Source organism: Furipterus horrens, unplaced genomic scaffold, assembly GCF_987537825.1.
Source record: "Furipterus horrens unplaced genomic scaffold, mFurHor1.1.pri manual_scaffold_6, whole genome shotgun sequence".
NCBI classification, from domain to species: Eukaryota; Metazoa; Chordata; class Mammalia; order Chiroptera; family Furipteridae; genus Furipterus; species Furipterus horrens.
In genome coordinates, this window is record NW_028327176.1 from 87508129 (window position 1) to 87535245 (window position 27117).

Consider the following 27117-nt stretch of genomic DNA (forward strand, 5'->3'; position numbering starts at 1 on the left):
ATAGTTAATATAACTATGTTCCATATGTTCAAGAAGCTAGAGGGAAATTAAACATTTATCTAGAGATATAGGAGATTTTTTTTTTTTAAAGACCCAAGGAGAAAAAAACTGAAGCAAGCTTCTAGAGATGAGAGCTACAATGCTGAGATTAGAAATGCACTGGATGCAATTAGTAGCAGAATATATGTCACAGAAGAAAAGGTTAGTGAACTTGAAGACATAGCAACAGAAACTATACAAAATGAAACACAAAGAGAAAAAAAAAGACCAAAAAAAGAGAGAGAAAAGAATAGCTCATGACTGAGTTATTGGACATTAAGACCTAATACATGTCCTCTTCTGGGAACGGTGTTGTTAGGCATTCACAATGGTCCAGCATTTGACATACTGTCAGAGGCTGTCCTACAATACAGCCTCTAACAAAACCAGGCTGTCCCGAACCCCTGGCAATAAAATTGTTTACCTTTATACCAAAAAGGTTGGGAAAGCACCAAAATCTGCATGTGGGGTGTGCCCAGGCCAACTTTGTGGAGTTCATGCCGTGAGGCCTAAAGTTCTAATGAGGTTGTCTAAAACGAAAAAACATGTCAGTAGGGCCCACGGTGGAGCCATGTGTGCTAAATGTGTCCATGACAGGATCAAGCGTACTTTCCTTATTAAGGAGCAGAAAATTGTTGTGAAATTATTGAAGGCACAAGCACAGAGTCAGAAAGCTAAATAAAAATGAAACTTTTTTTGAGTAATAAAAATAATTAAAAGCCTTGTTCTGTTAAAAAACAAAAAAATTAAAAAAACTAATACATGTCTAATAGACATTCCCAAGGGAGAGAAGTTAGGCAGACAGAAACATTTTGAAGAAACGGTGGTCATTTTTTAATTGGATTGTTTGGTGTTGAATTTTGTAAGTTCTTTACAAATTTTGGACACTTGTCCAGAAAGGACATACAGATGGCCAATAGACATGAAAAGATACTTAACATCACTAATAATCAGAGAAATGCACATTGAAACCACAATGAGATATCACCTCCCACCTGTCAGAATGGCCATCATCAACAAATCAACAAGTGCTGGAGAGGTTGTGGAGAAAAGGGAACTGTTGGTGGGAATGCAGACTGGTGCAGCCACTGTGGAAAATACTATGGAATTACCTCAAAAAATTAAAAATGGAACTGCCTTATGACCCAGCAATTCAACTTCTAGGAATTTATCCAAAGAAACCCAAAACAATAATTTGAAAGAATATATGCACCCTTATGTTTATTGCAGCATTATTTAGAATAGCCAAGATTTGGAGGTAATCCAAGTACCCATCAGTAGATGAATAGATAAAACAGCTATGGTATATTTACACCGTGGAATACTACTTGGCCATTAAAAATAAGAAAAATTTACCCTTGTGACAGCATAGATAGACCTGGATAACATGCTAAGCGAAATAAGCCAGTCAGAGAAAGACAAATACCATATGATTTCACTCACATGTGAGATCTAATTAACAAGCTTAACTAACAAGCAAAATAGACAGACTCATAGAGAGCAGGCTGATAGCTCTGGGGTGTTGCAGGGTTGGAGGGATCGAGTGAAAAAGAAAAAGAATTAATGAACACACACAACAGTGTGGTGATTGCTGGGAGGAGGAGGTGGGTGGAGGTGGAAGAGGGCATGGGGAATAATTGAAAATGAGCTGTTCCCCTGGCTGCTGTGGCTCAGTGGATTGAGCATTGGCCTGCGAGCCAAGTGTCACTGGTTCAATTCCCAGTCAGGGCACATGACTAGGTTGCACGTCAGGTCCCCATTGGGGGCGCAAGTGAGAGGCAACCACACAGTGATGTTTCTCTCCCTCTCTCCTTTCCCCTCTCTCTAAAAATAAAAACAAACCAAACAAACAAATACATAAATAAAAATGAACTATTGCACTGTCTGGTGTGGCTCAGTGGATTGAGTGCCAGCCTATGAACCAAAAGGCCGCTGGCTTGATTCCCAGTCAGGGCACAGGCCTGGGTTGTGGGCCAGGCCACACATTTATGTTTCTCTCCCTCTCTTTCTCCCTCCCTTCCCCTCTCTCTAAAAATAAAAAATAAATAAAATCTTTTTTTTAAATGAACTATTAAAAAATTAATGGCCAAAAATTTTCCGAATATAACAAAAGCTATAAACCCACAGATCTATGAAGCTCAACAAAAACCAGTACAAGAAATGTGAAGAAAACCACACCAAAGCATGTCATAATCAAATCGCTTAAAACTAGTGATGAAGAGAACATTTTAAAAGCAGCCAGAGGAAAGAGACACGTTATACACAAAGAGACAAAGCTAAGGATGACGGCAGATTTATCCTGGGAAAGAACACAAGCCAGAGACAGGGAGCAACGTGTTAAAGAACTGAGATAAGGGCTGGATGCTGGGAGAGGAACAGGAGACTGTGCCTGCCGTCCGGGGGGTGGGGGTGGGGTGGCCACGGGAGCCCAGAGGTGGCAGTGGGCATGGAGGAGAGGACAGAGAGAACAACAGGGACTCAGCCACTGATGAGAGGTGGGAAGGGGGGCTCAGGGGAAGGTGCAGGTTTCCTGTTTGGGTGACTGCTGATCACCCAAATGGAGACCACAGAAGAGAAACAAATTTAGAAGACTGGGTTCCACTATGGACAATGGAGTAGCCGCAGGTGGGCAGAAGGAGGTTTGGAGGCTAGGAGAACTGTGTACACTTGGCAGTTATCTGATGACATATTAGGATAGGAAAAGCTCTAACTTAGGAACAAATCCTGAAATCTCAGCATCATAGCCTTAAAGTTTATTTATTGTTCATACAAAGTTAATTGTGGGTTGGCAGAGGGTCTCCTCCAACCAGTGACTACAGACCCAGGCGCCCTCCATCATATATGCCACCATGTCAGTACATGACCATAGCACGAGGAGAAGGAAAGGCCTGGACGGCACCTGTGCCTCCGCCCAGGAGGTGACGGCCTTGTGCTCCCACAGCTTGTTGGCCAGGTCTGCTCATATGGCCTCCACCCAACTGCAAGGGAGGCTGGGGCATGCAGGGGAGGGCACAGAATATTGGGTCTTAGGCATAAGACCTGGGTTCCGAGAATTCAGGTCAAATTTTAGCTAACCCCCAATAAATCTGCTGCCCCCAGTGACTGACTGCCTGTGTCCTTCAAAGGTATCCTTATCTGCAGACAGGAATTTAGCAACTTCTCTGTTCTCAGAATCCACTCCCACTCCCCCATCAGAACCATCTGGAGAGGCTCCAGCCAACTCCTGTTCCTAATCAACTCACTCCCCAACCCCTAGCCTGCAGACTCCCTGCTCCCCTTTCAAAAGCCCTGTCTTGCCATTGTTCTGAGCTGACATCACCTTCTTGGTCTCAGCCCACCTGTTGCAAGTGGCCAAACCAACTTTTTAAACTCATGGCCTGTTCTCCTGTCCTTTCTCCTCTCACTCTGTCGGACCTAACATTGGGAAGGAAGGCACTGGAGCCACCAGTTTAGATGAGAGAGGCCATGGAACCTTTGAGGTGGAAGAAGAAAAAGGAGAATGGACACAGACCTGAGGGAACTATAGCATTTGAGGAATGGGTGGAAGAAAGAAACTCAAAACCACAGAGGAGGGCGAGCAGGGTCAGGGGAGGAGAGGAGAGCACAGTCCTGGAGGGGGAGGCAGCCAAGGCTGCAGGGCTACTCCAGTCCCCTCCTGACCTCCTGTGTTCTTGACGCTTCTGTAGCATTGAAGTCATCTTCAGTAGTTATTGTTATCTCTCTTTCATAGAATCTGAAGTTGGGAGAGCTGAGACTCGGGTGTCTGAGTTGCAGACCTGCCAGAGACCAAAACCAGGGTCTGATCCCAGACCTCTGGGTGGCCCTTGCTATGTTTGCCACCCCCACCCCCACCCTTGCCTATGCCCCATGGGTGCCAGGCACAGCTGTCCACCTGCATGGACTATATGCACAGACTGGTCCTTCCCTCCCAGCTTGGCTCCCTGCTTTCCCAATACAAGCAAAGAAGGCAGTGTTTTACCAGGGAGCGTGTTTACAGGGCCTCTAAAAACCATGCCAACCCCCCCCCCCCCAGCTTCTAGGTTGATTCAAATGATGGTGGGTCTTCCGGGATCTCTCCAAAGCCTGTTTCCTCAGCTACTGTGTCTACCAGGGGGGTTAGTGGGTGGTCCTCGGAGTCCCATCCAATCTAAGACATCTAGTTCTACACTTTCTTCAGAGGCAAGCTCATCCACCACGTGTGGTGGAGGGCAGGGCTGGCTCACCGGGACAACCCCCACCATTTCTCCATCCTTTTCCAGGGCCCCGCAATATTAACAAGGCCTGTTCCTTGGGTCACAGACAGACAACCTGGATGGGGGAAGCTGAAGGAAGGCCTGATTTGCACACTCAAGCCCTTCCCACAACCTTAGTGTGCACAGTTGCCATAGCAAATGGGCCCAAAAGACTCTTCTTTGCAATCACCTCCCCTTTCTGTGCTGCTACAGGGCTGGCTGCTCACCCGGCTCTCAGAGCTCAAACCTTCATTTTATGGATAAAGAAACTAAGGGCCAGAAAGGGAAAGCAACTTGCCCACAGGCACAGGGCAAGCTAGCAGCGGAGCCTTACCTAGAATCCAGATCTCCTGATTCCAACACCAGGGTGCTTGTCATCCTGAGTTCAGGGCTGAGCAGTATTCAGAAAATGGAAGGGTGGGGGGCAGAGGACTGCTGACTACGTGAATTAAGGTCATCTCCAAATTCTTTCAAAATCACATCTTTCAAAACTTACCTGTCCCCCATCTCACACCTTCAGGGTAGCTGGTAGCTGGTGTCTTGATACCTAACTCCAATATGGCTGCAAACTGATAGATGTGTTTTGGGAGAACACGACTTGGCCCAGAAACCTGTGGCTTTAACGGCACAATTTAAGCAGCAGAGATGACAGTTAGGAAGCTGTTTGGGGGCAGTGGTCTCCCTGAAACAATGTGGGCAGCTGCCAGCCTGTTCCCAGCATGGTCTGTAGGCTTGGAGAATGATTTCAGATGCCCAGGAAGGATCACCCTCCATCACTCATCAGCACCAAAATAATACTGAAATGCAGTTCTTGGAGCATAAAGACAGCCGTTCTCCTCATAGTTAGAAAGAACATCCAGTCACAATTGCCCCTGAGAGTGCATACTAGGTGCCAGGCTCTAGCAGACCCCTTCCTGGGAGGGGAGTCCTATTTATTATGGAAATTTTCAACACATGTAACAGTAAAATAGTATAAGGAACTCCCAGCCACCCGTGCCCAGCTCAGCAATCAACTCATGCCTACTCTGGTTTCAGGCCCACCCCTTCCTGACCACAGGAATACTCTGGAACAGCTGAAGCTGAAAGAGGGATTCTTCCCTCCCTGGCCATTGTGACTCTGTTGGCAGGAGTGTCATCCTGTCCTATAACTGAGAGGTCACCAGTTCAATCCCTGGTCAGGCACATGCCTGCGTTGTGAGCTCGATCCTTGGTTGGGGTACCTGTAGTAGGCAGCCGATCAGTTTCCTCTCTCTGTCTCCCTTCCCATTTCTCTCTAGTGAAAATAAAGTAAACCTTTGTAAAAAATATTTTGTCAAGGGCTTCTTCCTAACCCAGCCTGGAAGAGGAGGACTCCAGAAGCACAGGCAAGGGCGGGGGTCTTGGGAAGAACCAACCTTGAAGTTAAGGAGGCCCCAGGGCTAGCTGGTGCCTGGTTCCTCTGTGGAAGCCCAGCTCCACCTCTCTTTATTTTCTGTCCCTTTTCTTTCCCCCTCACTTGCGATAAAAACATAATTACCAGCGTTTTTTTTTTTTTTTAAAGGGCAAATTATGGTGACATGCTTTAATTATCTGCTGAGCAATGGTGGGCTGAATTACACAGGCAGGGCCTTGGAGGTTACCTAAAAATAAAGCAAGAAGCCTCATTAGATGTTAATTGCTGCTTTTGCCAACTCAAGTGAGATTTTGGCGCTGTGTGCCATTCCGTGCCATGGCGTCTTCGGGGAGGTCAAAGGCCTGCAAAGCTCAGAGTGCCAGGGCCTTGTCCTGGGGGACAGCCGGGCAGTGAAAGGCAGGCAGGAGGGCAGGGAGAGCACCTCAGTCTCCCCTCGCTGTTCAGCGGGCAGATGGACACCCAGGCCAGGAGGAGGGAGCAGGGGGCGCCAGAGAAAGGATCAAAAAGAAGGGCCTGTCCTCTGGCTGGAGGGGGTCACACAGCCCCCTGGAAGCTCAGCATCATCATGTGGCTCCTGAGGACCCCGCACTGGGCCTGCAGGCTGACGTGGGGCAGGGACCTGGCATGGTGCTCACAGGTCACTCCCTGGCTGCCTTTGCCACTGCCTCCAGACATGGGACATTGGTGCGCAGAGCTGGCCACCTGAGCTGGAAGGGACCCGGGTTTGTATATTGCTGCTGCAGCTGAATCCCCAGGGTCTTTCGGGTTCCACAAAGGTGTCCTTTGTGCCCAGCACCTGGTAGCTCGGTGGGCTCCTGCTCAGCGCTGGCAGCAGCCCGGTCTCGGTTTTGAGCCCCGACAAGCTCCTGAGTGGGTGTTGTTCCCTTTTGATGCAGAAACCCCAAGGGTCAGGCACCACACATCTCATTTACCACTGTGCACCTGGGACCTGGGACCTGGCCCGCAGTAGGTACTTAATGCCTGCTGAGTGAATGGTGAAGGGGTCTGATAGGGTGGCCAATTTATCTAGTTTTTCTGGAACATTCTGGTTTTAGCGGTGTAAGTACTGCATCTCAGGAACTCTCCCTGTCCTGGTAACCCTAGGCCTGGACTCCCCCCTCCTTCCTCCCCCAAACACACGTCTTGACCTTTTAACAGGCAGCTGTTTTTAGGCAGTGGTTCTCAGACTCAGGCTTGCATCACAGTGCCCTGGAGGACCTGTCAGACAGACCTCGGGACCCCACTCCAGAGCTTCCGGCCCAGCAGGCTGGGAGGTGGGCCCATAATTTGCTTTACTAACAAGTCCCGAGGGATGCTGCTGGCTGATTTAAAGAAAGGGTTCTGTGGCTGGAATATGGCTTCATCTGACCCACTGGGCTGCAAACTCAGACCCGCCGGGGAGCTTGTAAAACAGTCAAGCAGGGTGCACCCACAGAGCCTCTGATGCGATCCATCTGGGGAGGGGCTGGTTCATCTGAAAGGCAGAACCGCCTTTCAATCCTCCCTGAGGAGACCAGCCTTGGGGGCTGCCGCCCCCTCACCTCTGGGCCTCTCCCTGGGAAGCTGAGACCCCAGGGGAAGGGGAAGCACAGAGCCTGTGGAGACCCCTTGGCCTCTCTTGCAAAGGGCTCTGGGGGTCACCAGCTCTCTGTCCAGGGACAATGAAAACTCTTCAACTTATTAAAATACAAAATTCTGAAGATACTAAGCATCTCTCCACCTTTCTTGGGTGTCCCACATGAGCCCAGGGACTTAATAATTTGGGACAGAGAGCAAAGATGAGCAGCCAGCTGGCCCAGGAAGGGTCTGTGGGCATCAGTGCAGGTCTCACTGTCACGGGTGGATCCCCGCCCGGCTTCACTGGCTAGAGCCTTCTAGGTGATGGGGGCCCCCCACCCCACTGCAGCTGGTCTGAGCTCTGAAAGGCCTGCTGGAGAGTGGTCCCTGCTCGGCTCATGAAGCCCGCTCACCTCTTCTCTGTATCCCAGGCTCTGTGCTCAGAATTCATACCCCACCTGAGGCTTCCCCCACCTAACGCACCCATTCCCACAACTATGTTACTTTGGGACTGTGAACGTTTCTAAACTGTTTGGCTCCCTGAGGCTGTGTCTCCCCAGCAGATTGGTGGCCGTCCAAGGGCAGGGCCCAGGTGCCACCGCCCCACCTGCTCCTTCTCAAAGCCTCAGGCAGGTGGAACTAAGCCAAGTCTGAGGGATGTCTGACAGGTCTAAGCCCCACCAGGCGCCTAACCTGGCCCCAACCCTGGCCTCTTCCTCCCACGAGGCTGTGAAGGCTGACCTTGGTCCCCGACTGGCCTCTCCGAAGTGCCGAGGGGCGTAGAAAGGACAGCACCCGCCTTGGAAAGGTGATTGCCCCCCAGAACCTAGACAAGACTCCACAGATGGAGGGTCACCTGGACAAGTCCAGGGCTGAGCACCAAACCCTTGGGTTCCAGGTCAGGCCTTCAGCCTAGCCTTGGGCCTCAGTGTGGCAATCACCTTGAGAAGGAAATAAGCCAGAGGTGGGGCAAGGTGCAGGGCTAGGGTGCTGTCAGGGAAACACCAGGGGTGGGGGGAGCCGGCCACACTCCTCCCAACACCCTCCCCCCCCACACACAAATACTGCCCCAGAAGTTCTGGGAAACGGCCTTGGCCTGACAACCCAGTTTTGCCTGGTTAGCCTGGGACACTAGGTAGCATCTATCCTGGATCTTGGAGTCCATCAGTGAAAGCAAGACCATCAGTGAAACACACCCACTTTTTCCCCCTCCTCCCCTTACACACAGTTTCCAAGCATGCGGCAGGTGCTGCACAATCTCAACGGGCCCTCCAGAGAATGGATGTCCTGAGCACAGTGTGTTCCTGTGAGACCAGCTTCCCCTAGGAGTAAGATGGGCTTACCCAGAGGGCACTAACACTGGCACGATTCAATGCTGCCCACCTCACATCCACACACACCTTCACATCCAGTCCCTGCCTGACGCCCACCCGGGGCCCTTCTGGGACCTTGGCCACGGTGCCCCACACCTTCACCAGCCTCTGAGGTGGGTGGCAGGGAGTCGGCACAGACAGCCTGGGCTCCAGCTGCTGCCTGTCGCTTCGTTGTGTTGCTGGCTCTATAATTTAACCCTGGCAGGGCCCATCCCCTAAGCCACTCCCCACTCCCTCCCTCCCAACTTGCCAGGGAAGCCAGCTGCTGTGAACACACAACTGCACCCTCGCTGCCGGCCAGGGACAGGCACCCTCACGTGTGGGTGCAACGTGGACTCACACACACTTGGGCCTAAACAGTCAGACAAACAACTAAGCACATGGAGGTACCAGGAGCACACACACATGCAGCCAGAGCAGACACACGCAGGAGCTGGGGGTGCCACGCACAGGCGCACCTGTGCTGTGCACCTGGCCCGCCTGGACACATGCCACACACATCATCCTAGCACCTGTGGCCTGAAGACAGGACAAGCAGGAGGGAAGGGCTGTGGGTGCTGGGAGTCCTGGAAGCCAATTCCTCAAGAGGAGAGTCTCCTGGTTGGAAGGAGAGGAGGGGCTCAGATCATGGGGTGGCGATGGGGGTCCCAGGGTGAAGGATGTGAGCCAGAGGAGAGGCAGGGCAAAAATGGTACCTTCCTTAGGGGCTTCAAGGCAGAGGACAGGAACAGAGCTTCCTCCTTACCAGCAGGAGCTGATTTCTGGAATCTTCCACAATGTCCTGGCCCCTCCCTGCCCCAGGCCTCTCCATGCCCCCACTCAGTGCCAAACCCAGGGAGCAGCCTCCACCACTCGCAAGCCCTAGGTCTCCATCACCTAGTTCCTCCTTCCCTCTGAGGCCAGGCCCTCTGGCTGAGGGTTGAGCCCGGGGTCCCACTGGCAGACCCTCAGTGGATGTGAAGCCAGGGTGCAAAACCATGTGTTTATTTTTATTAGAAATATTCTTGGTATAAAAACAATCATGCGCTACACATTGTCATCAATAACCATCACCAAACACCCAGGCACTGAACTCCGTGTCATCGGCAGGAGGGGCAGGCGGGCAGGCGGGCGGGACACACAGCAGACGGGCGGGGGCAGGCGGGCAGGCTGCAGGCCACAGGGACACACACAGAGGCCACCAGGAGGACTTTGCAACAACTCAAGATTTGTTTTTGTTTGGCTTTTTTCTCTTTTGATTTTTTTTCCTTTTTTCTCTTTTTTGACATGTAAGATTTAGTGACTTGGGAAAGGGTGGCAGGGAGGGGAGAGCAGAGGCTGGTTGTAAATGAAGGTGAGGAGGGGGCTGAGGACAGGAAAGAAATAGGAACAGGAGGAGAGACATGGAGACAGAGTTCATGAGTAAGAGAAGGCAGGATCAGAGAGAGAGAAAGGAAAACCAGAAAAGCAGAGCACACAGACAGACGGAGACAGAGGAAAAGAAGATAATACAAAAAGGGAAAAGAAAATAAAGATAGGATGGAGAACGACCAAGAAGGCCACCCATGGGTCAGGCAGAGACAGAGGGAGAAAGGAAAAAAACAGCGCTGGGGCCCATACAACCTGAGCCCCTGTGATCTGGGGCCAGGAGGGGCCCTGGTCCAAGATGTAGGCTCTTGGGTGGCTGTGGCTGCCCCAGCCCCTCGCCCTCCTCCTGTTGCCCCCACCGGGCTTGCCCAGGCTTCCCAGCCATCACCGCTGGGGTTCTGCCGTCCTCAGCACCAAGCCATACCCGTGGGTGCCCACGGGCAGGCGGGATATCAGCTGGGCCCCTGGAACAGCAGCCCTGGCTAGACGCACCATCCGCAAGGGTCTCGGCTCCTCCTCCTCCTGTTCGGCTCTGGCGGGCTAGCTAGATTGCGTGGTTGGTGTAGGTGACGTAGGTCTGTTTGGTGGCCAGCGCTGGAAGGAGAGAGACCAGGGGTACCCAGGAGTCAGTGGCTAGCTTCTTCAAACCCCCTGCTACATGGGCACTACGCCCCACGGAACCAAGTCCAGACCCCTGAACCAAGCAGTCCACATCCCCCCAACTGGGCACTGGCCCCTCTTCCTCTGTCCCCCAAACTCCCTGCAGTGGACCCAGCCTTCCAGCTTCTCCTTCACACCTTCATGCCTTTGCTTGGGCTGGGCTGTTTGCCTGGAGTGCCCCTCCCTCTTCACCTGTCCATCTAGATATGGCCCCTCTTTGAGCACTCCCTCCCAAACCCACCCCTCTGAGGGTCTCCTCCCCACGGAGCCCCTGCCACCTCCTGACTCCACCACACTTTAAGAGAATCATTTTTATTTGTGATATAAAAAAATATATATATTTTAAAGCATAGTTGACCTTTAAAACGGGTTTGAACTTCGTGGGTCCATTTACATACAGAGTTTTTTTGTTTTGTTTCATTTTTTTCAGTAAATATCTGCAGTGTTTTCATCCGTGATTGGAAAGCCTGTTATAGGCACTGATCTACAGCATCTTAAACAGAGGACTTGAGCATCTGCAGGTTTTGGTATCCATGGGGGTCCTGGAACCAAGCCCCTGAGGATACTGAGGGACAGCTTAAGTTTGGGGGGAACCTGAAGTTACACACAGATTTTTTGACTGCATGGGGGTTGGCACCCCAACCCCTCTGTTGTTCAAAGGTCGCTATATCATTAAAGAGAAGATCTTCAGAACTCCAACACCACACATTCTGGAAGAATGCGTGCCAAGAACATGCAGAGTGGAGAATGGGGACAAAGGAAATAAATAATGGAGCCAGAGAGATGCCTCGCGAAGCTAGGAACTGAGGCATATGACTCGCCCTCTCCCGTGCTCAAGGGAAACAGAAGCTCCCTTCCCATTTTGGGGTGTCCCTGTCTCACCTCAGCCTTAAGCCTCCCTCATCTGCACCCATCACTCCGGCCCTTGCTCACCCACCCCTGGGCGTGGGGTTGCATATCTGGGTAGCTCCCAGTTTCCCGCCACAGCCTCAGCTGGGTGACACCCACTGTCACGGGCAGCATGAGCACTCCCCCAGGGCTCAGACCTGACAGCAGTCTAGTGAGGAGGCCAGAGAAGTGTCACCCCCGTTAGAAGAATGAGGAACTGAGGCCAGAGGGGTGAGGAGCCTGGCCAGGTACTTGGATGTGTCCTGTCCAGCCAGGGTTCAGGGTCTCCCTCTGCTGCCAGGGGACATCCCAGTGGAGAGTAATCAAGAGCAGAATTGCTGCCTGGGGTGGGAGCTGGTTTGCTGCTACAGAGAAGAGGCCAGAAGGGAGAAAATCACGGTGTCCTTTGTCATAAAGCTGCCCTGACCCACCATCGGATCCTGTCTACTCAGAAAAGGAGCATGTGGCCTGGAGAAGAGGGCATTTAGGGGACAGCGGGGTGTGCTGCACACTATTCCTTCCATGCCCTTCCCCCTGTTTGTGTTGGGCTCACGACTGCCAAAACTAAGGACTCCACTGCCCAGCCTCTCTGGCAGCCAATGTGGCCCTGCATGATGACATTCCTGCTGACACGTGAGTGGAACAGCTGTGTGCAACCTCCATGTCATTTGACTAAAATCGATAGATTCCCCATACCTCCTTTCCTTTGCCTTCTGTGGGCAGAACGAACATGGAAAGCAACCAGCCTCAGCCGTGAGGACAAGGACACCCCCACCAGAGCCGGAGGAGCAACGAGATGGAAGGAACCTGGGCCCCCGCTCCTGCCGCCACTATGTATTATTACAGCAGACAGAAACAAACATCTGTCTGATTGAGCCCCTCTGTTTGGGAGCCTCTTTGTCATAGCAGTGTAACCGATGCCCACTGAGACAGGCAGGATTGCTGCGTCCCACTCTTGGGGGTCCATCGAGTGTGGGAAGAAGCAGTGCTGGGGTAGAGTGAGCAAAAGGGACACGGGGGGACCAGTAGGGAGGCCGGCGATCAGCACGCAGTTGAGCTGAAGGAGGAAACTCCTCCCAGCCAGAGCTGAGAATGGAGTGGGTGGCCTTCCGTGGTAGCTGGGCTCCCTGTCAGCAGAAATGTTAAAGCAGAAGATGAACAATCAGTTGGCTAGGCAGCCCCAGGGAAGTTTCAAGCTTTAGGTGCCACCCGGACAGGTGCTAATGGAAGGAAACGGTGCCTGTGACGTCCAGGAAGAGAATGAGAACACAGCACAGCACCTTGTAGTTTACAAAGAATTCCCACCTTCACTTTTAAAATGGCCCACAGCCCTCCAGGGTGCTGGGTGACCAAGAGGGAGGAAGGAACTCAGGATGGGTCAGTTTTGATGTAGCAGAACCTGGGAGGGGGTGCTGGGCCGGCACGCATTTGGGGAAGGGAGCGAGGGACTAGAGGCTGGGACCCCGAGAGGGCTGAGCTGCTGAAAGGGGGGTGAGGTGGGAGGACCAGCAGCTTGGCGCTCTGGAGGCAGTAGCCTCAGACTCCCCCTGTGGCTTCCGGCTACTCTGTACCTGCCTGCTAGGCCTCAGTTTCCCTGCCTGTAACATGAAAAGGGGTGGCCCTTTTTGCCTAGACTTCTTTTCCTGAGGGGAACCCCCACATCTCCACCTGACCCTATGCCCCACCAGCATAAAAAGAGCCAGCAGCTTGCTCTGAAAAACGCCCTGCAGGCCGGCTGGTGAGAACCTGATCCCCAGGGCTCCATCACCCCCTGGATGAACTGATAAAACTGAGTTTCCAAACCTGTAAACCTATCAGCAAAACCGTCAGCAAACCCCTCAGCTCCTGGCTCTGAGGCGAAGGAAAACCTCCGAGCAGCAGCAGCAGCAGCAGCAGCAGTTCCCCGACTGCAGGGAAACAGGAGCCTGAGGTCAGCTGCCGGCAGCCAGGGCGGTGGCAGTGAAAGTGCCTGGGAGGTGAGGGACAGGTGGGCCCCTGTTGTCCCCCAAGACAAGACCAGAGCTGTCTCCAACAGAAAAGCCAGCCTGTGGCTTCCAGAACCTGGAAGTGCATTCAGCTCTCAGCAACAAGCCAAGGACCCTGGGTCTCACCATCTGGAACATGGGAGCAATGATCTGTCCGGGGGCCCCCAGGAGCTGTGAGGAATAAAAGGAAGAGTCCGGCCAGGAGTCAGAAGACTTGGGGTCCTGTCCTACCCTCACCAGGACAGGGGGTCTCAGCACCTCCCACGTGGCCCTTCTAACACACTGAACCTCTTGGAGCCCCAGTGTCTCACCTGTAAAATAGGTGATAACCCTTAGCTGGCTCTCAGCAGGGTGGTTGGAAATACTCTTTAAACCTTGAAAAATGATGGGTAAAGGGGCAGGTCTGAAACAACTGCAGCAGTAAGGAGGGGAGGGGTGGAGAGAACGACTCCCTGGGGCACCCTCTGTGTCAGGGGAGGGCAGGGGGTGTGGGCAGAGCGCCCACTCCCAAACCCTTGCCGCTGGTTTCTGGATGGGGCGCCCTAGAGAAGAATTAGCTGGGCAGTGGCAGGCACAGGCTGACAGCCCCATTTGTCGCCCTCATGTCTCCGCACCCAATCTGCCTGCTATCGGGCCCCTGAATTATGTATTCTGTTGTTTGTTTAAAGATACGTGGCCTACCAGTGACAGAGTGAAAAATGTCCCTGCTCCACAGGAGTGACACTTTCCCACTCCTCCCACTCACAACCCCTCAGTCTCGCTGTTCCCGGAATTAATCACCTGGCTCCTGCACGGGGCCTCTGTGGCCCCTGTTGTCACAAAGATGAGAGACAGTGGGAGCAAGGGACTCTGGCCTCTGACCCTCCCTGCAGGGGTGGGAGTGAGTGGGCAGCTCTCATCCTTCCCCTGCAGGAAGGAGGGAGCTGGGGCCTTGGGTCTTCCCTCACCGTGCCTGGGAGGGGTGACTGTCTCCTGTCCCCCGGTGACCAGCCTGAGCAGAGGCACAGGCAACATCAGTGAGGTGCGAATAGAGCTCTCTGAGAAGGCTGGCCCTCTGTGGTCCCCTCACCTGTCCTAGCACCATGCGTGTCACCCTTTTGGGGTCAGGCTGATGCCCCACTTACTCTCAGGAGCCCTGGAGCAGAGTTGGTTGACAGACCTGTTCCTGCTCCAACAGAGTGTGGCCTGGAGGGATGGGACCCAGTCAGGAGTGTGGGGCAGGGAGCAGAGGGCTGTCCCTGTTTAGGACAGAGGCCTGGTTAGGGGCTGCATTTCAGTAGACATGAAAGTGCTGCTTCCTGTCTCTGAGTGGAGGGCCCAGGTGGCATGTGAAGGGAACCCCAGGGCTGGCACACTGGGAGGAGGAGCAGAGCTAGAGAGAACCAGAGGTCATTTGGTGGAGCGTGGTGGTGCCAATGCAGTCATCAGGGCTGTCAATCAAAGGAAGGGGTGCTTCAGAAGCCAGGTATACTACACAGACAAGAATGGGGACCTTAGAGACAGAGAGGCCATACGAAGTCAGGATCAAGGGAAAGATACTATGGGGGTCCAGCCAGCCACCACCTTACTGTGTGACTTCAGGAGAATCACTCAACCTCTCTGAGCATCAGTTCAGGATCAAACCTCCAGCCCTAACCAGGCCTCACAGGACTGCTGTGAAGATCACTAAAGTGAGAAATCCTGTTTGGATATGGGAAGGGGCTGTCCTTTCCATACTCACTATTCTCTCAACACATGGGACCTGTGCAGAGAATGGGGGGGAGGATGTTTCATGCAGAGCCCTGAGGTTGGGACCCTGAAGAGGTGTGTTGTCCCAGTTCAAACACACTAGGAGTGAAAACCTCCTGTTTCCTTGATCTCTCAGTGGGTGACAAGGGCTCCTCTCTGTAGCTTGTGCTCTGGGCCTGCCTGTAGTCTAGCCCACAACCCTCCTGCTGTCATTGACACTGTCTACTTCTGGCCTTCCCCCAGTACCAGAAGGAGGAAATAGAGTACTCACTCCCAGGTCTCACCAGAATCTGATGCCCCCCAAGACTTTCAGAGAGTGGGGAGGCAGGAGAAGTTGCAATTTAAGCCATGTGGCCAGGGAGGAGCCAAGTCCTGAAGTGGGGCGAGGTGACCACAGTGACCCCTTGACCCTCCCCACCTTGAAGTGGCTAAAAACAAGGCCCATGGAGGCCCTGTGGCTCTTCCAGGGCAGAGGCCATGGTCTGTCCCAGGAGACAGCGTGCAGCAGGGATAGCAGGAGGTGAGGTCCACCCTGCCACCTGCTGGCTGTGTGACATGGGTGAGTCCCTTGCCTTTCTGTGCCTCTTTCCTTTTCTGTATTATGCAGATGACAAAAATAGCTGCCTTTCAAGATTGCTGTGAGGATGAAAACTAGTACCTGATAGGTGTGGCACACAGGATTCAAGACATGGTCTCCACTATTACTGGTCCCTGAGGCCTAACCTACCCCTCCATGCCCTGCCCCTCTCTCCTTCTCTCCATATCTTCCTCTCACACAGGGGGCTGGCTGCAGGAAGACCAGGGAAGGTGACAAATATGGTGGCCCTGCTCCCTCCCATGCACATGCCTTAACCAGCCTGAGGGACCTGTCCTTCAGATGGCAAGTTCTCTGCCCCATTCCCTACCCTGAGGTCTCCTTGGACAACCCCTGGGGGCACCCTGCTACCTGACAACTTTGGCCTCTGGAGGCCCTAGGTCCCTCCTCACCTCTCACTTTCCCATCAGGACCCATGTTCTGAGGGCCCTACTAGGGGGTGGCTGGGTTGGTGCCAGGGCCACCGCTCCCAGGTTACCAGAGGGCCATCTACACCACGGCTTCTCCCAGAGGGACTGCAATCACAGGCCCAGCTATGGGCGCAGGGCGGAGAAATCCAGGGTGGGAGTCTCCCCTCACAGTGTATGAACCAGGCCCCCTATGGCCTCCCTCTAGGTGGACCAGTGATCCCTGGAAGGGCAAGGCTATGGCAGGAATGGGGTGAGACCTGGAGGTTCTCTCCCACTACCAGGACAGGCAGGCAGAGCAGAGGGGTACTAACCTGCAGCCTTAAGGTTTTCCTGAGCTCCTTGGTGGGCAGCCGCTCACCTGCAACCTCGGGGTTCTCCCAGAGCCCCAACAAGACCTGGCTATAGGGGCAGGGGTGGGAGGCTGGCCCTCTCCAGGAAGGGGGCGGGGCCTGGGCAGGTACAGAGGGAGGGGCGGAGCCAGACACTCACCTGGAGCCTCCAAGTTCTCGCAGAGCTCAGACTTGGCCTCCCCATTGGGCCGGAAGCTGCCCTTTTGCGTGAATTTGTTGGACATGGTGGCGGCGGTGACGACGGCTTTGAGGCTGCGCTTGCGCTTGGGCACGTTCTGCTCCGGGTGGAAGAGGATGATGTAGACTTTGGGCATGTAGAGCATCCCCAGGGACACCGAGGCGCTCAGACTCACCGAGACCGTCAGCGTGGTCGTCTGGATGTACAGCTGCGGATGGGCCAGGGGAGGCATCAGAGCCGGCTCCTCCCTGACCTCTGGGGCCCTGACCTCTATGCCCCGCCCCCCCAGGTGCAGACATAACAGGGGCAGACTGGGGACAGTCCTGTGACTGACTGGAAGGAGTCGTGGATTACAGCTGGGACTTCAGACCAGAATCCCTAGATTCGAATCCCGACTTCATCATTTCTAGCTTGATATTGGACAAGTCCCATCTCTGTACCTCAGCTTCCTCAGCATAATGCAGGCATGGTAATTATAGTACTATACTTACCTCATAGGGCTGTTGTGAAGATAAAAAGACTGATAAATGATACAAGTATGTAAAACATGTCTAGCACGGGGCAAGTTCATAGAAGTGTTTCCCACTGTTACACGTTGTTCAGAAGAGGCAGCCCCTGGGAGAGGCCCAAAGGGACCCCCACTGACGCTCCTCAGGAGCAGCCCCCTGCACAGGACTGGGAGTGAGACAAACACCTGCTGGTGCCTTGAGTAACTCCCAGTGGCTATGCCACAGCCCCTCAACCAGGCCCCCCATTCACTGGCTGCCTACCACGTGCCACCGATACAGAGCAGGCCACCGGCACTGGAGCCACAGCACCCAGAGACAGGGCAGTGGCAGCACAGCCAAAGCTTATTTCATGCTCACTCGTCAGCACTAACAATGATAGATGTTTAGCAAAATAAAAGTCCATTAATCTGGGTGTCGGATAATCCATTCTTCAATAGTGGGGCCTTCCAGGCAGGGCCTGACAGTTGGGATCACCTCCCCACCTCCTCCCTCCCTTCCAGTCACCCAGGCCTCAGCTGCCCCTATGGCTGCCCTCAGCCAGGGTGGGGCCTGGGGAGGCCCAGACTGTGGCCCCCAGGTCTGGGCCTGGGGAAGCAGGATGCTTTGATCCCTAAATCTGCTGTTTCTGGTCCTGGATACCCTCCCCTGGGGCCTAGCTGATGTGCCACTTCTTCTACAAAGCTTTCCCTGACCCCAGCTCTATCCAACCCCACCCCTCCCTGCCCCCATGACACCCTTCATTCCTTGCACCTAACCCAACAGTGGAGGTCATGGGTCTGGACTTGCTTCCTGAGGTCCCAGGGGCCCTGGCCTCATCTGGTAGCCACCTGAGGGGGAGGGTGGGAGGGACAAGTCTTTCTGTTTTCATGTTCCTCCCCATCTCCTGCCCCTGTCCATAAATACCTCATGACACGGATCTGAAGGACTTCATTCCAGCCACCCTTCCTCGAGTCCTACCTCGAAGAGGAGAGAGCTGAGCGACCTTGGGCCAGTGTCATCCCCCACTGGCCCTCAGCTTTCTCATCTGTGCAATGGGATGACAGCGCCCACCTTACCCAAACCATGAGGCTACTCCCAACACAGACTGTGAAGCCACAGGAAACTTGCACAGCCGTGGGGAAGGAGGCTGAGCATGGAAGGGTTGTTTCATGTTCCACTGTTCAGGAAAACATCCCAGGCCCAGTGGAAAGAGAGCCTGTTCCCCAGGGAGCACACCCCCCTCTAGACACAGATAGCCACTCCCCGGTCTTCATATGCAACCCACACTCTCACCCGTGGCACAGAGCTGTCCTTCAGCGTGTGGACAGGGACAGGGAGAGGTCATGACAAGCCAGTGGGAGGGGCTGCTGGCCAAGGGAGAGAGTAGAAACAATCAATCAAGAAGAGGCCTGTTATCTGGGTCTTCCCCACTGAACAGGGGATTCCCTCATTAGATGGGGGTTCCCTAAGGGCAAGGGCTGCATCTCCTTTCACAGTGGGGTTTCTTGGATATATAAATCATGTTTCCAGGCCAGATATCCATCTTAGGCCCTTTGCCCCCACCTTGTTATGGGGCACGGGGATTATAGTTGTGCCCATATAGAGTTGGTGGGATGGCAGTAGAGAGGCCCCCTCTCTGGGCAGAGCGAGCCCTACCTATAGTGGGCACAGATTCCACTCTGTCCTGGCCTAATGTGGGCTCTGGAGCCCCTCCCCTAACAGGAACAGAGCCGTCAACATGGGCACGTGGCCTGTGCAGTCACACAGGGGCCTGTGCTTGGTTTAATGCACTGCTGCCGCTGTCTTGAATCCTGAGTAACTTTTGAACAGGGGCCCTTCGTTTTCACTGTGCACCGGGCCCTGAGCAAAGGCATGGCACAGCCCTTGGTGTTTCATTCCAGTTTGCTTTCCTGCCTAGGAGCCTTTCTGCAAACAAAATACAAAGAGGGGTATACACAGAGCAAACCTGAGCAAAGCCCGACCCATCTGCCGGGGTCCCTCTCTCCCAGCACGGGCCCTGGGGGCTCGTCTAGCCATCCCAGGCTGGGGGTGGCCCACCAAGTGAACCCACAGTCCCTCTCCTTGCCCCAGAGTCTGGAATTCCCACCCCACCACTGTCTGGGCACGTTCTAGAGCTCCCTGTGCGAAGAAGGTACATGTCGCCAGGAGGTGTAGCACGCTGAGCTGATCGGAAAAGCAGTGCTCCTCTTGCACCTCTAGGACCCAGCAGGCGCTCCTACAGAGATGAGGCCCTGGCATGGACACAGGTCTTTAAAACAGGCAGAATGAGAGGCCACCTTCCCTCCCATCCACCCGTGTCCCAGTCCAGAGGTGTCTGAACGGCTGCCATTCCACTCCCCTCTTTGGACAGGCCCTTGCTGCGCTCCGTCCTCTGAAAGGAATCCTGCATGAAGCCTCGCTGGTCAGCACTCTCCGGGGGGGAGGAGGTTGTCAGGGCCGGGTCAGACAGGGGAGGATGGAGGCCACCTCGGGGAGGGGTAAAGGGCACAGAAAGGAGCTACTTGGCTGTGGGTGATGGATTTCCTGCTTTGGTACGAGGCCTGGTGGGTACAGAAAGTGAGGGGCCCTGGTGGGGGGGGGGGCGGCGGCATGGAGGAGTTCTGCCTGCTCTGCCCGGGCCTGCCTGGTCCACACTGAATCTGTACACCAAAAGAACTCCACAACGTGGCTGCTCCCCACGGCCACGGCCCGCCCAAGCCTGGCTGAGCAGTAACCCCGCGCAGAGCAGAAGCCCCACTCTGTGGGCTCAGGGTGATCCCGCCGGCTACAGCGGTAAGCCCTGGGAATCTGAGCTAATGCTGGGAAATCCAGCTGCCTGCCCACTGGAGCGGCACCGACGGCTCCACCAGCACCTGCGCCCTGGGGGACTGGGTGCAGCAGGGCATCTGCAGGCAGGTTTGCACACACGCATGCCCACAAACACACTCACCCGTATACTCATGCATCTCTGCATTCACACATCTGAACTCACAACTGCATACTCACACCTAACTCAGACACACTTATACTCACATATACGTGTACCCTTCATGTACCTGGGCAGACATTTGAGTATGCGTATACACAAAGATGCACTTACACAACTGTACACATACCTGAACACACACACATATATCTGCATACACTCACACATTTGTACATAATCTGTTCGTCCATACACCACACACCAGTAGCCATGAACTCCTGGGCACACACACCTGCCCATTCCCACTCAGTGTGCGCACACACACATACTTGCACGCACACACCTGCCACCCACCACTGAACATGCACAAAAAGGCACACACACACATCTGTAAACTCACTTCTGTACTCATACCACAACTGCCCACAACAGTCCTACTCTACTCCGTGTATACACACATGCACACACACACATATATAGACAGCAGCCAGGCCACAACATGACACAACACTCACAGCTGCAGGGTTGCCTGAGCCTCTAAGAAGTCTGGGGGTTGAGCCAGCAGGGACTTCAGAGCTCATCTCCTCCACCCCCTCATGCAGAAGCCCAGAAAAGGAGGACGCATGTCCCATGTCCACACCATCAGGGGAAGAACGGGATCTTTTTGGTCACACACTGGTGTGAGGCCAGCCTGCTGTATAAGCTGGGGCAAGGCCCTTCTCCTCTCTGGGCCTCAGACGAGATCCTCTCAGAGGCTCCTTTTCAAAATCACTGCTGAGGGGAGCCTCTTAAAAAGGACAAAGTCAGAAGCAGGTGGGGTCCCCTGGAGAGATGCTGGGGCACTAGGCCCCTGAATCTGGAGGTGGAAAGGCCTGCGAGCATGGGGTGGCAGGGCCCTCCTGGGAGCAGTGTTAGGCAGGGAAACTGTGGGAATTACAGGAGGCAGAGCAAGGGGCTTAACCACCAACCATGCTGGCAGCCCCCCAGCAGGGCCCCTCTGCTCTCTGAGGAGGTATTGGTAGAGGCCTCCTGCTATTACTGAGAGTAATTCCTCAAGCTACAGGCTTCCTGGAATGTGGGGCGGCACCCCCTGCTGGCCCCCCTGGTGCTGCACCTGCCCTCGGCAGGGAGGGCCTCCTGCAGAGACCTGGATCTCAGCAGTTAGGCCTGGTGGCTGCTCTGGCTCAGGTATGCAGAGCGATGTGGAGCCAGGCCTGGTCTCAGACCTCAGGTCTGCTACTTGGAACTTCAGCTCACAGGGTCACCATTGGAAGACAGGTCACAGGCTTCCCTGGGTCTGGTCCAAGGCATTCAGAGTGGAGGGCACAGCTCCTGCCCTCGAGGAACTGTTGGAGAGGAGGTGGGCACCTGCCAAAAAAGCCCCAAGGCAAGGAAGGTGTCCCAGAGCTTTAGGGGCCAGTGTGGACTGGGCTGGGGGCTCCCATCTTACACAGATAGGGTCATGTCCAGCTATGCCACCTACTGGCTGTTGCCTCTCTGCTTCCATGCCCTCATCTATAAATGGGGATGGTGATATCTACCCTCACCTGCTAACGAGGTGAAGCACCTGGCATATGACAAGTGCCATCTGTCCTGGCTTTGATGTCAGCCTCACTGGGAGCCAACCCTTCCTCAGAGCTCACACCCAGACTTACAGCTTTAAATGCCATCCACGAGCTGACAACTCTCCATGGGCTGTTACGTCTCCAGCCTGGCCCTCGTCCCTTAGCTCCAGACCCATCTATTCAACTGCTGACTTGACATCTGCACTTGGACATTTAAGGGGCATCCTAAACTCAGCGCACCAAAAGGATCTCCCAATGTCCATGCCACATCAGCTCTTCTATCACCTTCCCCACCTTAGAGCACAACACTCCTTCCTTCCCATCCTCCCACCAAAAGCCAAGGAGTCATCCTTGACTCCCTTCTGCATCTCTCACTCCGATGCGGTCCATCAGAGACCCACCAGCCCCGTCCTCGCCAGACACACGCAGAATCCCCCACTCCTCACCAGCCTGCTGCACAGCCTCTGGCGGGATTATTCCGTAACCTCCTCACTGGCACCCTGATCCCAGCTCGCCTCGTCTGGGCCTCACCCAGCAGCCAGACGGATCCTTTTAAACCTACATCACAATGCTTCCCTCATAGCTCACAACCCCACAGTGGCTCCTTCTCACTCCCAGTAAAAGCCAACAGCCTTCCCATAGCCACTGGGCCCTATGCCACCCACCCTGTCTCAGACCTCATCCCCACCACCCTCTTCAGTCCCAGACCCATACAGCAACTCAGCTGCTTCTACACCCCTCATATCATGTGATTGTTAAAACACCGATATGGATTCAGGGGAAGGATCATGGCCCCAATCCCGTGATGAAGAAATTAAGGCAAAGAGGCCAGCTGGCTTGCCCAGGATCCCAGTTAGACACAGAGCTCAGACCAGGAGATGGGGTCTGGGGTCCCCACGATCCTCTGTGTCTCTGGCCTCTACTTCACTGACACCCAATTCTTCAAGATAATCCCCCAGAACCTAGGCAGAGCTGTGATGGAACATGGGCAGAGTCCACAGGGCCCTCAGGGTGTGTTCAGGATGACCTACAGAGCCAGCCAGGTGGGGGTGGGGTAAGGGGAGGGTACCTGATACATGTCCCACCTGAGGAACCCATGAGGATCCTGTAAGGGCAGAGACAGGGCAGCCAGGAGAGGAAGAAGAGAAATGGACAGACAGGAAGGTGGGGCTGAGTAAAGAGAAAGGTAATGGAGAGTCTAAAAAAAGAATGAAAAATGAAAGAAGGTGCAGCCTCCCAGGCTCACAGAGAAGAAAGAAAAAATGAGGAGGGGAGGAGAAAGAGAGGGGGTGGGAGAGGCAGGGGTGGAGAGATGGGGAAAGAAGAGGAGGCTAGAAAGAGGGAGGGGAGGGAGGAGGAAAGAGAAAGTAGAGAAGAGATGAGACAGAAAAGGGAGAGGAGGTAGAAAAAGAGAAAGGAAAGGAGAATAGAAAACCCAGAACCTGGAGAAAAAACCCACAATGGAGAGAGAATGAGGCGTGAAAAAGCCACTTCCAGAACAGGGAGGGAGGCCAGCCAGCACCCACCCCAGGCCTCTCCCTGCTCTCTGCCTTCACCTTCCCATCCCCCCCCAGCCCCCACACTCACCTTGTCTGCCGACTGCGAGGTGCCAAAGAAGATGGGAATGAAGGCAAGCCAGACAATGCAGGTGGTGTACATGGTGAAGCCGATGGGCTTGGCCTCGTTGAAGGTCTCTGGCACGCCACGTGTCTTGATGGCGTACACCGTGCACGTGACCATGAGCAGCATGCTGTAGCCCAGCAGGCAGATGAGCGACAGGTCCGAGATGTCGCACTTGAGCACGCCCCTGGCGAAGCGGGGGTCGAGCGTCCGCTGGTCCTGGAAGTCTACCACTGAGTGGGAGGGGTCCACCACAAACCACACACAGATACCCAGCAGCTGCAGCGAGATGAGGCTGAAGGTGATGGCCAGCTGTGAGGCGGGGCTGATAAATCGCGGGGCGCTGACCGACCGCTTGCCCTGCTCAAAGATGCGGTAGATACGGTTGGTCTTGGTGAGCAGGGCTGCGTAGCTGATGCTCATGCCGAGCCCCAGGAAGATGCGCCGCAGAGAGCAGGTCCCCAGGTCGGGCTCCGCGATCATGAGGAAGGTGGTGGCATAGCACAGGAAGATGCCTGCCAGCAACACATAGCTCAGCTCGCGGCCTGAGGCCTTGACGATGGGTGTGTCATTGTAGCGTACAAAGGTGACCACCACGAAGAGTGTGGCCGCGATACCCGCCACAGCCAGGAAGAGGGGCAGCACAGCCCAGGGCGAGTCCCACTCCAGCTTGATGATAGGGATGGGTCGGCAGCCAGTGCGGTTCTCCGTGGGCCGCATGTCATAGGGACATGTCTTACAGGTGTAGCGGTCCACCTGGTACTGGTACCCAGTGCAGGGCTCGCAGTGCCAGCAGCAGGGCATGCCCTTCACTGTCTTCTTCCGCTCACCCGGCTGGCAGGGCAGGCTACAGATGGAGCGGGGCAGCTGCTGCCCGCTCCCCGGCCAGAGCATTCGCTCTATCTGGCAAGGACAGCACAGAGGAGCAGGCCTCAGGATGTGCCCCAACGCCCTGGACCACCCCACTGTAGCCCACACCCGAATCACCCAGTAGCTGACTACAAATCCAGCTGCCTGGGCCCCTAGACCTGCTGAAACCAACTACTAGATTTAAACGAGCCCTCCCCCTCCCCGCCCGATGACTCAGAAACACTGGCCCGTGGGGAATCCTGATCGAGTCCAAAACTCAAGGGTTGTATGCAGAGACTGAACTCAGAGAGCAGCAGTGACAGCCTCGTCACTCAGCAGAGCAGAGAACGCTCAGGAGTCCTGACTCCCTTAAGGTCTTGCTACTCAGCAGTGGCCCCAGACCAGCAGCACCACAACCACCACCCAGGAGCTTGTTGGAAAAGCAAAATTCTGGCCCACCCCAGACCTACTGACTCAGTCTGAGTTTCAACAAGACCCCCCAGGTGATTCAGGTGCACCCTAGAGTGGAGAAGTGCTGCCCACAGCTTGGCCCACGGGGCCCCCTCCAGGGGCACAGGGAGCTGGGGTCAGCAGAGAACCATTAACGAAGAGTTACTAGAAGACACTCACTGTGTGCCCAGGGGTTAGTGTTTCTTTCTTCTTCCTCTTCTTTTTTTAACATGGGAAACAGTAGTAGCTCTAAGGTTAATAGTGTTTCTTTACATTGTGCTCTAAATTAGTGCTAGTCATATTCCATGTCTCTGAAGACAGTCACCATGTGCAAGGGAGCCATCAAAGTGTGGGCACACACTAGGGTTGTGACAGAATTCTGGAATGTAAGCAGGAGGCCCCAGAAGAGCTCCAGGTGCCAGGGAGAGGGCGCTGGCCACACTTGGGAGCTGCATTCAAAGCATCTGTTCTACTTGAAGACACTAAGGAGGAGTTGATGATTGGAGAGCAGTGGGCCTGCCTGGACTGGGGCCATGTATGTGCTGGGTGCTCACTCCTGGAGAAAGAATAAACAGCTGCCTCCAGGCTGAGGAGAGGGTGTCAGAGCTGAGGAACAAGGCGCGGTGGGGTAGGAAATCCAAAGATGGCCCCATGGCAGGTGGGAAGAAAATCATGAGGAAGAAGCTTGTCCTGTGACTCTGGTCATGACAGGGCTGTGTGGTCCCCTAACAGCCAAAGACCACACAATGACAAGTGCCACCATTGTGCCAGAATGACAAGGCAGGACAGTCCCCATGCACCCGAGACTGCAAGGGAAGGACCTTTCCCCAGAGGGCACAGGGTGATGGTGGGTATTCTGGAAAACTCTGGCTCCAGTGGAAAGAGCAGTGAATGAGGTCGAACCCCAGGATCACAGTTGTGCTGCCGGCTGACTGTGTGCCGTTGAGCAAAGGCTTCCACCTCCCCGAGCCTTTGTTTTCCATCTCATCCAATGATAGCAGATAGGAAGCCACTGTGCCCTTTGTTACTTAGGGTGGTTTTCACTTAGAAGTCATAATGGAAATTCTTTGATTTCACCAGAATGTCAGCCCCAAGGGAAAGGTCTTTTTATTTATTTATTTTTTTTTAAGATTTTTATTTATTTATTTATTTATTTAGAGGGAGAAAGAGAGGGAGAGAAATATGAATGTGTGGTTGCCTCTCGCACGTCCCCAACCAGGGACCTGGCCTGCAGCCTAGGCATGTGCCCTGACTGGGAATCAAACCAGGGATACTTCAGTTCGTAAGCTGGCACTCAATCCACTGAGCCGTACCAGCCAGGACAGGTCAGGGTCTTTGTGTTTGCTTTCCTACTGCACTTCCAGCCTCCAGGCAGGGCTGACATCAGCAGGGCTAGTGAATCTCTGGAATCTATGGGAGAAGCTCCAGCCTTAAGAGGCCTCCTCAGACCCTGGAGGATGACAGTGGGCAGCCAGAGGGAGAGCTTTTCCTCCAACCCCTGAGCCGTGCCTGCTCTGTGGCCCCTACAGCACAGCCCAAAGTGAGCATTCAAGGAAAAAGTGGGGACGGTATGGTGGTCCAGGCCCTCGTCATCTCCTCCCACACCCCATACTCTTAGCTGGTTGAGGGGCCTTCAGGGGAGGCGTCCCCTGCAACCCCCACATATCCAAACCCTGCCTTCACTTACAGCTGTAGCCTGGGGTAATTGCGGTACCTGCCTGCCTCACAGGCTGTCGCCCTCACAGGGAGGTCTCATGCTCGGATAGGAGCTGTGCACAGCAGGTGCTCAGCAAGGACTAGCTGCTGCTGCTGCTCAGAACATAGCCCCCGGTCCCTGCTGCCCCACCCACTGCACCTGAGATGCGGCTCCATGTGGGGTATCTTCCCATGTTGCCAAGTGCTCCCACCTGCCCTGTTCTGTCTATCTGTCCCCACCCAGCAACCCAAGGAGCATCACCATAGCAATGGGCTCTGTTATCCCCCCGCTCTAAGCTGCGTGGCCTTTGGAACGTCCCTCAGGCTGGGTTTCCTGAGATCTCACCTCTGACTTAGAGGACTGTCAGGCTAAATGAGATCCTGGGCACAAAGTGCTCCGAAGAGCTCCAGGGGCTCGTCACCAGAGAGATTATTACAAGAGGGAACAGCGGGACCCAATGCAGCTCTCCCAGGATGCAAACAAGTACAGCCGAGGCCAGTTGTACACCTGGGCCCCCAGAAGCCTCTCTGATCCATCTAGATGTCACATTGTGCCCACCAGAGCACGGCTCCCCTCTTCACCTTGCAAGGTAGGAACCAAGTCCATAGGCATTTCCTTGGGGAATGAACCACAGGTCCTTTCTCTCTAAAAACACTGCTCTATTTCACAGCTGGGGACACTGAGGGCCAGAGAGGGAAAACCACCATGTCCCTGGCACAACTGTGAACTGGGAAAGTGTGGCTAGGAGGACCCAGGAGAAGTCCCTCCAGCTCCCTCAATACCCAGGA

General features: G+C 54.3%; 1 protein-coding gene and 1 pseudogene across 1 annotated transcript in view; one reads left to right on the forward strand and one right to left on the reverse strand.

Annotated features, from left to right (window-relative positions):
* The first annotated feature begins 367 nt into the window (after positions 1–367).
* Positions 368–731, forward strand: LOC150006853 (large ribosomal subunit protein eL34 pseudogene; annotated as a pseudogene).
* An 8831-nt stretch (positions 732–9562) lies between these two features.
* GRM4 (glutamate metabotropic receptor 4) overlaps positions 9563–27117 on the reverse strand; it is a 115688-nt gene continuing 98133 nt past the window's right edge. Inside the window, exons 9-12 of the mRNA XM_090280791.1 lie at positions 23302–24237; positions 16697–16943; positions 13293–13396; positions 9563–10574 (exon numbers count right to left, since the gene is read on the reverse strand). Coding sequence (XP_090136917.1) covers positions 10482–10574; positions 13293–13396; positions 16697–16943; positions 23302–24237 — 1380 coding nt within the window. The 3' untranslated portion in view covers positions 9563–10481. The remainder of the gene's footprint in view (positions 10575–13292; positions 13397–16696; positions 16944–23301; positions 24238–27117) is intronic.